The sequence below is a fragment of the Danio rerio genome, chromosome 5 (genome assembly GCF_052040795.2).
Source record: "Danio rerio strain M-AB ecotype USA chromosome 5, GRCz13ab, whole genome shotgun sequence".
Taxonomy (NCBI): Eukaryota; Metazoa; Chordata; class Actinopteri; order Cypriniformes; family Danionidae; genus Danio; species Danio rerio.
The window spans coordinates 69264846-69278413 of record NC_141025.1 but is presented as its reverse complement, the minus strand read 5'-3'; the positions used below and the strand labels follow the sequence as shown (position 1 = coordinate 69278413).

At 36.2% G+C, this 13568-nt stretch overlaps 1 protein-coding gene across 2 annotated transcripts in view; it reads right to left on the bottom strand.

Annotated features, from left to right (window-relative positions):
- Positions 1 to 7662, bottom strand: part of lhfpl7 (LHFPL tetraspan subfamily member 7) — a 241961-nt gene extending 234299 nt beyond the window's left edge. For both annotated transcript variants that reach the window (XR_015492051.1, XM_087254650.1), the window contains exon 1: positions 7014 to 7662. Coding sequence is in view for 1 of the 2 variants with exons in the window: in XM_087254650.1 (XP_087110776.1) it covers positions 7014 to 7328 (315 nt within the window). In the remaining variant the exon portion in view is untranslated. The remainder of the gene's footprint in view (positions 1 to 7013) is intronic.
- Positions 7663 to 13568: the final 5906 nt, after the last annotated feature.

Genomic DNA, 13568 nt, shown 5'->3' with positions numbered 1-13568 from the left:
AAATATATATAAATATATATATATATATAAATATTAAAAAAAAAAATATATATATATATATATATATATATATATATATATATATATATATATATATAATTATTATTATTATTATTGCGTACATCTTGCCTTACTCATTACCATTCACCTCCAAAACAACAAAGATGGTGATGCTAACAATGCTTATAAATAAATGATTGAGCAGTCAGAGCCATGTATATTCAGTTATGTATTGGAGCATTTTGCCAAACCCACATACAAACACTCACATCATTGCCAAACGTCATTCCCAAATCCATTCCTTTCTTTCCCTCTCTAATGCCTTGAGAATGGGCAACATCTTTATCCTCCGCCCTTCAAATTCCTCCACAAATCAAAGAAATGCAATTTATTAATATCTCCTTTCAAATGCTAATTTTTTTTATCCATACATAAATCATAAGGCACAAGGTTGCTTCAGACAAAACAGAGCGAGCGAGAGAGCTTTAGGGTATTAAGGAAACAAGAGGAAGGCTTCTGAGTGCTGCGTGATGCAAAAATGAAGAAACTCTGATGAAAACAAAGCAGATGCTGAACTACATGTCTATGGACTTTACATACATGTCCGTCTGGGACAACAAGAGAAATAAAATGCTGAATTATTCATTTAGATTTAACACCATTAAAAGGTTTGTGTAAAGTATATTTTAGAGGTAGAAAGGGAATGTAAAGGGCTCAACATAAATGAGCACCCCCTATTTTGAAGATGAATATTTGTATCCATTTTTCAGTGAATATGGCAAATATATTTTGGTGTGTTTGAATAAAACAGATCGAACATCTTTAGAAGCAGAAAGGTAATACATTAATATTCATGCAAATATTAAAGAAAGATTTTTTTTGTTTCTTTCGAGTTTTGCTCTTTGTACATTTTTTTATTTAATATGCGTATGAATGGAAGTCTATGGGGAGAAACATGCGGTGTGACCACAGCTTGACCCAACAAAGCGACCCAATATTTTGAACCCTTTTATTGGGTAAAATGATTAACCCAACATTTTTTTCAGTGACTGGTTTCACAAAATAAATTAACATAACAGTGTCTTCGGCTGGGCGAGGCAGTGGCGCCTCACAGCAAGAAGGTCGCTGGTTCGAACCTCGGCTCAGTTGGCGTTTCTGTGTGGAGTTTGCATGTTCTCCCTGCCTTCGCGTGGGTTTCCTCCGGGTGCTCCGGTTTCCCCCACAGTCCAAAGACATGTGGTACAGGTGAATTGGGGAGGCTTAAGTGTCCGTAGTGTATGAGTGTGCGTGTGAATGTGTGTGTGGATGTTTCCCAGAGAAGGGTTGCGGCTGGAAGAGAATCTGCTGCGTCAAAACTTGCTGGATAAGTTGGCGGTTCATTCCGCTGTGGCGACCCCGTATTAATAAAGGGACTAAGCCGACAAGAAAATAAATGAATGAATGAATGAATGAGTGAGTGAGTGTCTTCGGCTCAAATTCTTCATAAATTTTGTTAGTATTGTTGTATTGGAGATCATTGTTAGTTAATGCAAGCCAACATTAAGAAACTGAACTTAATTATATCTGATTATGGGAATTTTGTTTATGCGTTTACTTGTATTTCTGTAAAACTGAGCACAAGTTTATACATGTATTGAATTTATTGAGCTATATATTTAATATGTAAAATTTTCAAGCCTTTAAGCTGTTATCTAGAAGCTTCTACCAAGATTTTTCTTATTCGCAGACAACATACATTTGCCTCATTGTCCTAGGAAATTGGATCATGGCTGAAAATCATTAAAAATGAATGAAAACCCTCTTTGTGAGTAAAAACAAAGTAACTGAATACTGAACGAGCACAACTGTAATAAAGTTAAAAAAGAAAGATTTTGAATGAATAGGTGTCCTCTTTTCTTTCATTCGCTTTTAGAAATGATCAGACATATTTGATGTTGTGTATTTTTCTGTTTAATTAACCAATTGATCACTGCACAGGGCTGAAAATTTGAATTTCATCCATAAATCTTCATTATGTCAGGAGCTGTCAATATGAGCCCACTTTGCACATTCATCACAATAAATCCACATTTCCCACTTACACAAAACAATCCGCTTCACTACCACAGGTGTTCAGGAAGAGCTGTAGTGTTCTCAAAGCCAAACGCTCTTTAATGAGAAAACTGCATCTTATCAAACTCTCTTTAAGGCAAGTCATTTCACTCAGCGGCCATCTTTGAAACACCTACAAATTCTGTTTGAATGGGGAAATGTCAAATTCTTCAAAACTGCTTGCCAAGCTTACGATTAAATTCCATTTTACGAATAACGAATATAATTAAACAACAACTGTCTCTTTGGTTTAATATCTAAATATTTATACCACAGAAAAGCTGCAGAAACTCATGTCTGGTCCAAGCCCCTCCCCTGGAGAATTGTCATTCTATAGCGATCACTGATTGGGCTCTTTTACTGGAAAGCAGGCCTTATTCGCCATATAGCAATCGCTGATTGGCTCCAGTACTAAAAGGCAGGGCTTCATTCGCCATGTTGACTGTTACACTTTTCCCCATTCAAAAGTAAACGAGTGACATATCTTGTGTATTCTATAGTCTTTGATCTTACAGTTCTGCTGTTCCATACACTGATTAAAAAAAAAGATATATCTTTATTGTCAAGATGATGATAATTAAACAATATGTGCAGCTGAATCGTGACAAAATATTATAGTTTATTAAAAAATTATATAGTTTCATTATATATATATTACAATAAAACTGATAGTCGGTGGCATAAACTCACTGTCTTAAAGAGATAGTTCACAAAAAATTAAAATTGTCATCATTACTTGTTTGTTCCAAACCTGTTTGAGTTTCTTTCTTTCTGTTAAACACAAATATACTGAATGATGATTGAAAAAAAAAAACAGCCATTGACTTTAATGTTTCCCCTAGATTTACAGATTTTATTTGGGTGGGGGGGAATTTGGTGGCACAGCGCAGCTGTTCAGACTGACACTGAGTCATGGTGTTAATTTGTTTTTTTTAATGACAGCAGTAAAAACGTGAACAATTATTTGAACTGTACAAGCTAAAAAAATTATTAATTTTTACATCTTTTTTTATCCACAAAGTGTGCAGCTTTTGTCACTGCGGTGTATCCTAATGGGCTTCTGGAAGAACATTTCAAGTACACTAGTAGTACATATTAGTATGCTTACTAAATAAAAAAAAATTTTATACTTGACCTTTACTTAAGTATACTTCTTTTTCCTAAGGATGTATTTACTGACTTACCAAGATCAGTCTTGTGCAGCCAGGGGGAGTATTACAGCGGAGTCGCGTCAAAGATAGGGATGCTCCTTTCAGGATTTTTGCATACCGAGTACTGATTTCTTGTCATGGTGCTCGGCTGATCCGAAGTACCGATTATAATGCTTCAAGCTTTATAATGCTTTAAGCACATTTTACCTCTAAGTATGAACATTAAGAAAACATCCTGCCTTACCTAAGAGAATAAATCAAGGATGCTGCATATAATACCTTAAGCACATCTCTTTAGGTGTGAACGGGCCATGCCCAAAAGCAGCTTTAAAGGTTGGAAACAAGTAAAGGGTGAGTAAATGATGACAGAATATAAATTTTTGGGTAAACTATACCTTTACCAGCCCCCACCACCAAAAAAAAAAAAAAGAAATACCAAAAAACACCTTTCTAAATAAGAGATCAAATGTATAGTCACACCCAAGATAATATCATTTTTTTAAATATTGTCCATTATACATCAAAAAAAAGAAAATTCAGCACAAAATGTTCAGTTCAGCTTTTTGTCCAAAAAAGAAAACCAAAATCAATAAATTTCTAAAGGTCCATGTCTTCCAAAACAGAAAAAAACAATACATTTTTACTGGAATGGTCCCTTTTTGACTTGGGTTAAAGGCTCTGAATTATTTAAACCAACTGATGCACTTTGCTGCTAAGAATAGAGCTATGTATGTCAAATGAGCAAAAACTCCTGTGTCCTGCACTGAAATATGCAACATTTCCTTTTTTTCCCTTCCCATCACGAACAAGGCATTTGCCATGAGTCATCCTTGCCTTTTCATTATATAATTTATATTTGCTTAGAGCATATAAATCAATTTAAAGGTGATTATTCAGTTAAAGGGATAGTTCAATAAAAAATGAAAATCTCCTTCACCATTTAGTCACACTCGAGTAGTTCTAAACTTCTACTCATTTCTTGAACTTTGAACAAAAAAACAAGATATTCTGAAGAGAAAAAAGCAGCCATTGACAACTTAAAATATGCAAGTCAATAGCTGTTGTTTTTTTTCCTCATAGTTTTTCGTGATATCTTTCTTTTTGTTCAACAGAAGAAAAAAAACTCAAACATGTTTGGATCAAGTAGAGAATGAGTAAACTATGACTGAATTTCCTTTTTTTGGGGGGCAAACTGAACTTTAAAGTACTTTTTATATGCACTTCGTCTTTGCATTGTTTTAGTTGTCACATTCGTTACCTCCTAAAATAGAGATTTAATTGTGGACTTTAACAAACAATTAGAAGCATTTGAAGCAAGACAACAGGTAAAGATATTGTAAATCTGGGGTGCCCAAATTCGGTCCTGCAAAGTTAAGTTCCAAGTCCGATCACACCTGGGCTAACCAAGCTCTTAGGTCTGGGCTGCTCAACCCTGTTCCCAGAGATCTACCTTCATGCAGAGTTCAGCTCCAACCCTGACCAAACACACCTGAACTGAATTAAATAGGACCTGATCAGCACTTGATAATTACAGACAGGTGTGTTTGATATGGGTTGTAATTGAAATCTGCAGGAAGGTAGATCTCCCGGAACAGGGTTGAGCACTCCTGTACTAGGCCTTCTAGAAACTTCGGCACAGGTGTGTTGAGGTAGGTTGGAGCTAAAATCTGCAGGACACCAGCCCTCCAGGACCCAGTTTGGGACCCCCTGTTGAAAATAGTTTTCAGTTTCTGTCACGGACTGATTGCTTTGCTTCAAGACCTCATTGCATTGTCGTGTCAAGAGGAGTAACAAAATGTAGGCCTATGTTGTTTTCCTTGCATTACATGAATCACCAAAAAACAGGGTTTCAACTAAAATAACTTATTTATTGTTCTGCTGAAGAAGAGTCACACACATCTTGGTTTGAGGGTGAATTATCAGCTAATTTTATTTTCAAAGTAACATTTTTTAGGCAAAATGTCAGACATCCTTTGTCTGAAGCATTTATATATAGGGCAACGCAGTGGAGCAGTAGGTAGTGCTGTCACCTCACAGCAAGAAGGTCGCTGGTTAAAGCCTCGGCTGGGTCGGTTGGCATTTCTGTGTGGAGTTTGCATGTTCTCCCTACATACACGTGGGTTTCCTCCAGGTGCTCTGATTTCCCCCACAGTCCAAAGACATGCGGTACAGGTGAATTGGGTAGGCTAAATTGCCCGTAGTGTATAAGTTTGAGTGAGTGTGTATGGAGGTTTCCCAGAGATGGGTTGTGGCTGGAAGGGCATCTGCTGCGTAAAACATGTGCTGGATAAATTGGCGTTTTTTTCGGCTGTGGCGACCTCAGATGAATAAAGGGGCTAATCCAAAAAGAAAATGAATGAATGAAAATATATTCATTCATTTTCTTGTCGGCTTAGTACCTTTATTAATCCAGGGTTGCCACAGCGGAAAAAACCACCAACTTATCCGAGGTTCGACCCAGCGACTTTCTTGCTGTGAGGCGACAGCACTACCTACTGCGCCACTGCCTCGCCTATGAAAATATGTATGCATATATAAAACTTTACTAAAATTATAGTTCACTCAAAACTGATAATTCTGTGATCTACTCATCCTTCGCTTGTCACAAACATGATTGAGTTTCTTTTCTTCTGGTGAGCTGCTTTCAAAAATATTGTAACCATGGACGACTATAGTATTTGTTTTTTGTTTTTTTCAACTATGTAAGTCAATCGTTACTGGCTTCCAACACCCTTTAAAGAATCTTTTTTTGTGTTCAACAGAAAAAATAAACAAAAACAAGTGCAGGTTGAAGAATTAGTGACAAATTTTCATTTTTGGGTGAATTATGGCTTTAAAATGATAGAAATACTTGCTGTGGAGCCTAACACAGACAGCAGTCCTACTTTAAATACACATTTCTTCTAAAAGGTAATGTTTTGTTTTTCTGACATATTTAATTCATTTGATGTTGATGCCAATTTTAAAGAAATATATTGGCAAATTTACAGGATGGAAAACAGGATCAATATGTAACATTATAAAAAATCATTCAAGCAAAATAAAAATCAAAGTAATAAAAATATTAAAGCGTTTAATTATAAAAGGTGTTTAAAATTTAATGTTTATTAATTGAAAAATTTTGCTTTTGTTATACAACTTTTTATCTCTTTAAATGCATTAATTAAAGTATTTTTCTTTTTAAATATCATATATATGGATAAGAAAAATAACCTTGTATTATTAAATATTATAGCCTAAAGATCATGTTCCATGAATATATTCCCATACTGCAAATTTCTATATGAAAGTAAAATGGGTATTTTTCTCAGTTATTTGTTTTAACCATCAAACTCTAGATTTAGCGATGATTTAACCATCAACCTTTAGATTTTCTGATGTTTTAACCATCAACCTCTAGATTTTCTGATGTTTTAACTATCAACCTCTAGATTTTCTGATGTTTTAACCATCAACCTCTAGATTTTCTGATGTTTTAACCATCAACCTCTAGATTTTCTGATGTTTTAACCATCAACCTCTAGATTTTCTGTTGTTTTAGCCATCAACTTCTAAATTTTCTGTTATTTTAACCATAAAACTTTCTGATTTTCTGTTGCTCATCAAAAAAAATTCACTGTTGCTTCTTGAATACTGGCGTATAGGCTAATTCTGTCAGGCTGAGTTGTACTCAAAAGTTGCGGTTTCTTCAACATTTACAGCTAAAACATTCAACATTTACAGCTTAGTACTTTCCTCCAATATTTCCCATTCATCCAAAACTCGTCCTACCTGCCAAGAGCTTGACGGAATCTCCTGAAATTTGCCCAGCCCGCCAAAGGTGTAACATCTGTACATGTGATCCAGAGACTCAGAGCAGTGCCACAGGAGCCCGAAACTCACGGAATCCTTATGGTTTTTCGGATGCTCCTTCACTATCCACGCGGGAGAGATGAAGCTGAAGCTGCAAATCGCGACCAAGGCGGAGGACAGGAGAACCCAAAAACACCCGACGCAGCTGAACATCCTCGCGGCGGCGCGGGGCGACGAGAGCGGAGACAGATCGATTCCCAGCCCTTTCCAGTTGCGGTCAAACAGCGCGTGCATCTGGCGCTCAATCACAGCAGACGAGCACCAACAATCACGCAAACACACATGAGTTACCAAAAAACCCCCAAGAGTGCCGAATAACACACGCCTAACTTTTGAGTCCAATGTAATTCCAGCGCGATCCGGTTGAGTGGAGGAGATATTCCGGGTAATTCATCTGATGGGAAGCAGGTGGTGGACAAAAGACAGCCGTCACACCCAGAGCTCAAGCACTCAGAACCGCCGCCAGCAGGTGCTCACTGCGTAGTAAAAGATGCGAGTCCGCTCTGCTTGCGTTTTACTCGCTCATCTCAGCATCATCTTCATCCTCATCCTCTCCGGCTGCAGGAGTGAAGCTCAAACTTACTGCGCCGCACTGAGCGCCTGTTTCTCGGTCACATGGAGGTGGGCGTCACCGCCGCTGCGAATGCGTCCAGAGTTTTGGAGTCATCGCTGATGCAAAAGACTTTCCTCTGTAGTTGTTCATCTAATCTTATCTATCACTCTAAAAATTCAGGGCTCCACACAAACGATTTGACGAAATGAAGAAACAACATGAAGAAATTAAGTTAACTTATTCCATTTTACAAACTGAAGTCATCACTGCGAATGTGTCCAGAGTTATATGGATACATTTTTCCTCTGTAGTTGTTTATCTTATGTTATCTTATACTGTAAAAAAAAAAGCGAAGTTTCACACAATTGATTTGTATTGAGACAACATAAAGAAATTAAGTTAACTTATTCACACCTGCCTGTAATTATCACGTGGTGTTCAGGTCCTAATTTATTGGTTCAGGCGTGTTTGATATGGGTAGCAACTGAAATCTGCAGGAAGGTGGCTCTTCAGGAACAGGGTTGGCCACCCCTGTACTAGATATACTAGAGCAGGGATGTCCAAACTCGGTCCTGGAGGGCCGGTGTCCTGCATAGTTTAGCTCCAACTTGCTTCAACACACCTGGAAGTTTCTATTATACCTAGAAAGAGCTTGATTGGAGGACAGAGTTTGGACACCCCTGTGCTAGAAACTTGCTGGCAGGTGTGTTGAAGCAAGTTGGAGATAAACTCTCAAGGACACGGCCCTCCAGGACCGAGTTTGGACACCCCTGCTCTAGTTGTTTATCTTATCTTGTACTGTAAAAAATGCTGGGTTCCTCACAATCGATTTGTGTTGAGACAACATAAAGAAATTAACTTATTCTTTTTTTACAAATTGGAGTCACAGGCACTGCTCATGTCATGTGTTCAGAGTTTTTGGATTTATCACTGATGCATAAGTCTTTTATCTGTAGTTCCTTTTCATACACTGTAAAAAAAAAAAAAATTAAAAATACATTTTAAAAACAATTGCTGGGGTTCACACAATCCATTTGTCTTGAGACAACATGAAAAAATGAAACCCTTCACCCAAAAAAAACCCCAAAGATAATAAAAAAAAGTAGTTTGAACAAACAGCAAACATTAATTTATTTAATTATCCTCGTTCTTTCTTATTGTATTTCTATATGTTTGAATTATTATCTATTTTGTTTTGTTAAATTATTACTATGATTGTTATATTACTATTTTCCTGTGTGTGTGTGTGTGTGTGTGTGTGTTTGTTTGTTACTTGAAGCATTAATAAAAATAGAATGTTTCTGATTCATGAATTCTTTTGATAAGCATAACAGAATATAAAGGCGATTATTTGTTATTATTGGGAAAATATTTAATTAACAAATGCCACTTTTGTTCACACGTGGCCCACCTGCAGAATTGTCTGACTTAAATAAAGCTACTCAACCAAAAAATTTAAATAAAAAATGAAACTTTGATCTTTTAAATAGCCCAATTTGTAATTTTCCCTTAATTTTCACTTAAATTTGATCAATTATGATTTTATGTCAAATTTATTCGGTAACACTTTATTTTAATGGTCCATTTAAGTATCAGTAGACTGTCTGCTTAATATCTGTTGATACTGACATTCAAGATACTTTGCAAGTACATGTCAACTTACACCAACCCCAACCAAACAGTCTACTTATAATTTAATGAGAATTAGTTGACATGTTGATGCAATACTTAATACTTAACTAAATTCAACAAACAGACCATCAAAATAAAGTCTGACCATTTATTTTTTTATTATTATTTAATATTGTCTTTCTGTTTTACTTTTGTATTCATAATGCCATCCTATATGCTTAGTTGTTGAAATATATTAAATAAGTTTTTGATGAATTCATTCATTCATTTTCTTTTCGGCTTAGTCCCTTTAGTAATCTGGGGTGAACTGCCAACTTATCCAGCGGATGCCCTTCCAGCTGCAACCCATCTCCGGAAAACATCCACACACACTAATTCACACTCATACACTACAGACCTACCTAATTCACCTGTACCGCATGTCTTTGGACTGTGGGGGAAACCGGAGCACCTGGAAGAAACCCACGCGAATGCAGGGAGAACATGCAAACTCCACAAAGAAACGCCAACTGATCCAGCCAAGGCTTGAATCAGCGACCTTCTTGCTGTGAGGCGACAGCACTACCTACTGCGCCGCCCAAGTTTTTGATTCATAAAAAAATTTAATACTTGTGTGATTTTCAAGGCCTCTCTTTTGTAAAAGAGTAATAAAGTCATGCATTCATGATAGTTTGTATGTCCTGAATTTAGCCTCAACAGACTTGCACCCATATTATGTGACCCTGGACCACAAAACCAGTCTTACTGTGCACATGTATATTTATGACAATAACCAAATATATTGTATGGGTCAAAATTATAGATTTTTTAAAGGTCATGTTTCATGAAAATATTTAGAAATTTCCCTACTGCAAATTCCTACATTAAAACTCTTTTATTATTAGCAATGTGCAAACTTTAATGGTGCTTTTTCAGTATTTAGATAGATATTTTAAACTCCAGATTTTCAAATAGTTGTTTCAGCAAAACATTGTCCTATCTTATCAAACCATACAGCAATGAAATCCTTATTTATTCAGAAATCTAAATATAAAAAAATTCAGTTATTAATGTTTTTAAACCACATAGTATAAAACCATTTTAATACAGCAATCTTAACTTATACGCTGTAAACAACAGTAAAGATTTATATTTGAGCTTTATCTCGTATTAGGAATTCTTTTGACTGATGTGCAAAAGCTTATCGTGTCTTACACCGCCCTCTGGTGGTGATGATGTACTTATTCTGGGCGCTTTTGTTTTTTGCACTATATGGAGAAATGGGGAAAAACTTAAATAGATGTAGTATTGGTCATTGTAATTGATCAAATATAGAGTTTTATAGTTATATTTGGCTAAAACATGTTTACAAACTTGCGTCTTGAGTCCTGGGGGTCTGTGGAAATTTGGATTTGCAAAAGCATAATGATAAATTATTAAATCATTTAAATAATAAATAATGCCATAAAAATTCACATGAACAATTGTGGATTTTACACTAGCATGACAAAAAAAAACATATAAAATAGTAATTATCTAATTTGAAAATGATTACAATCCAAATAGGCAAATTCCTTATTATTATTCCTTATTTAATCTGAATAAAAGAATAAAATGTTATGCATATTATTTATTAGTTTAAAACAAATACATATTTAAATGAACAATAAAAACTTAAGCATGTACTATAACGGCTGAACCAGTAAAAGTGTACCTTGATATAGAATAACTGAAGTTTTCCAAATAACATTTTATATTTATTTTTAATCTTATTAATTATCATTTGGATTGTTATGAAAGCCTGTCGATGGCATTTACATTTTTGTATGAGGGGTTTGTGATGAAAATTATTAATATGGTGTAAAAATTGATTTACATATGTTTGTGAAACACATTTAAATAATTTTTATCCTTTTTTTTCATCACTTCCAGGGTCTCTGATCCCCTTCATCAACATACCGTACTATCTTTCAAATACACTCACCGGCCACATTATTAGGTACACCTTACTAGTATCAGGTTGGCCTCCTTTTTGCCATCAGAACTGCTTTAATCCTTCGTGGCATAGATTCAACAAGGTACTGGAAATATTCCTCAGAGATTTTAATCCATATGGTCATGATAGTGTCACACAGTTGCTGCAGATTTGTCGGCTGCACATCCATGATGTGAATCTCCCGTTCGACCACATCCCAAAGGTGCGTTATAGGATTGAGATCTGATGACTGTGGAGGCCACTTAAGTACAATCAGTGAACTCATTGTCATGTTCAAGAAAGCAGTCTGAGATGATTCGTGCTCTATGACATGGTGCATTATCCTGCTGGAAGTAGCCATCAGAAGAAGAGTACACTATGGACATAAAGGTATGGACATGGTCATGGAAGCGTTGTGCGTTCAGAGATGCTCTTCTGCAGAGCTCGATTGTAGCGAGACGTTATTTGAGTTACTGTTGCCTTTCTATTAGCTCAAACCAGTCTGGCCATTCTCCTTTGAAACCAACAATGCATTTGCGCCCACAGAACTGCCACTCACTGGATATTTTCTTTTTCAGATCATTCTCTGTAAATCCTAGAGATGGTTGTGCATGAAAATCCCAGTAGAGCAGCAGTTTCTGAAATACTCAGACCAGCCCGTCTGGCATGAACAACCATGCCACGTTCAAAGTAATTTAAATCACCTTTCTTCCCGATTCTGATGCTCGGATTGAACTTGAAACTAGAAATTGAAAGCTACACGTGTATTTTTATAACAGTAACTGTTATAATTTTTTTTTAAATAAACGTTTTTAGTTTGTAATGTTACAATGTTTGAATATTTGGTGATCAAAAATATTTTTAAAATGTTACGATTAAAATTTCTTATAAAATAGAAGGTAAAATGATATTGCCATGATATCCATGATATTGCCGATATAAAACTGTATTTATAACCAGATATCAGGGAACAAAACTCCCTGATATTTTATGACTTAGGACAAAATAAAAATCAAGTCAACTTTGAAAGTCTTGAATAGACTTTTAAAATTCCATGATATTCCAGAAATTCCATGTATTATGAATACATTCCTGTAGTATTTTAATGAATAGTTTTCCACAAAAGTGAACCCCCTAGCCAATGAGAATCTTTCTCTGTAAGCCCTGCTCTTGAGGAAAAAAATTAAGTTTAATACAGTGTATACAGAAAGTCAAATTTTCCACATTTCTTTTCTGTCACAGCCTTTTCCAAAATGGATTAAATTAATTTATTTCCTCAAAATTCGACACACAATTCCCCATAATGACAATGTGAAAAAAGACTTTTTTTAATTGTTGCAAATTTATTAAAAATAAAAAAGCTGAAAAATCACATGTACATCAGTATTCACAGCCTTTGCAGTGAAGCTCTAAATTGAGCTCCGGTATATTCTGTCTCCACTGATCATTCTTGAGATGTTTCAGCAGCTTAATTGGAGTTCACCTGTAGTCAATTCAGTTGATTGGACATGATTTGAAAAGGCATACACCTGTCTATATAAGCTCCCAGGGTTGACAGTGCATGTCAAAGCACAAACCAAGCATGAAGACAAAGAAATCATCTGTATCATTCGTAAGTGGAAGATGTTTGAAACCACCAGGATTCTTCCTAGAGCTGGCCGGCCATCTAAGCTGATTGATCGGGGGAGAAGGGCTCTAGTCAGGGAGGTGATCATAACCCGATGGTCACTCTGTCTGAGCTCCAGTGTTCTTCTATGGAGAGAGGAGAACCTTACAAAAGGATAACCATCTGTGCAGCAATCCATTACCATACAGGCCTGATTAGAGTGGCCAAACAGAAGCCACTCGCCGCCTGGAATTTTCCAAAAGGCATCTGAAGGACTCTCAGACCACAAGAAACTAAATTCTCTGGTCTGATGAGACTAAAATTGAACTCTTTGGAGTGAATGCCAGACGTTAGGTTTGGGGAAAACCAGGCAGTGCTCTTCACCAGGCTAATGCCATCCCTATAGTGAAGCATGGTGGCAGCAGCATCATGCTGTGGGGATGTTTTTCAGCAGCAGGAACTGGAAAACTAGACAGGATAGAGGGAAAGATGAATGCAGCAATCTACAGAGACATCCTGAATCAAAACCTGCTTCTGAGTGCTCTTGATCTCAGACTGGACCTGAGATCAAAATAACTCTGTGAATGTCTTTGAGTGGCTGAGCCAGAGTCCAGACCTAAATCCTATTGAACATCTCTGGAGAGATCTGAAAATGAAAGTCGCTTTCCATCCAACCTGATAGAGCTTCAGAGGTACTGCAAAGTGGAATGGGCAAAACTTCCCAAAGAC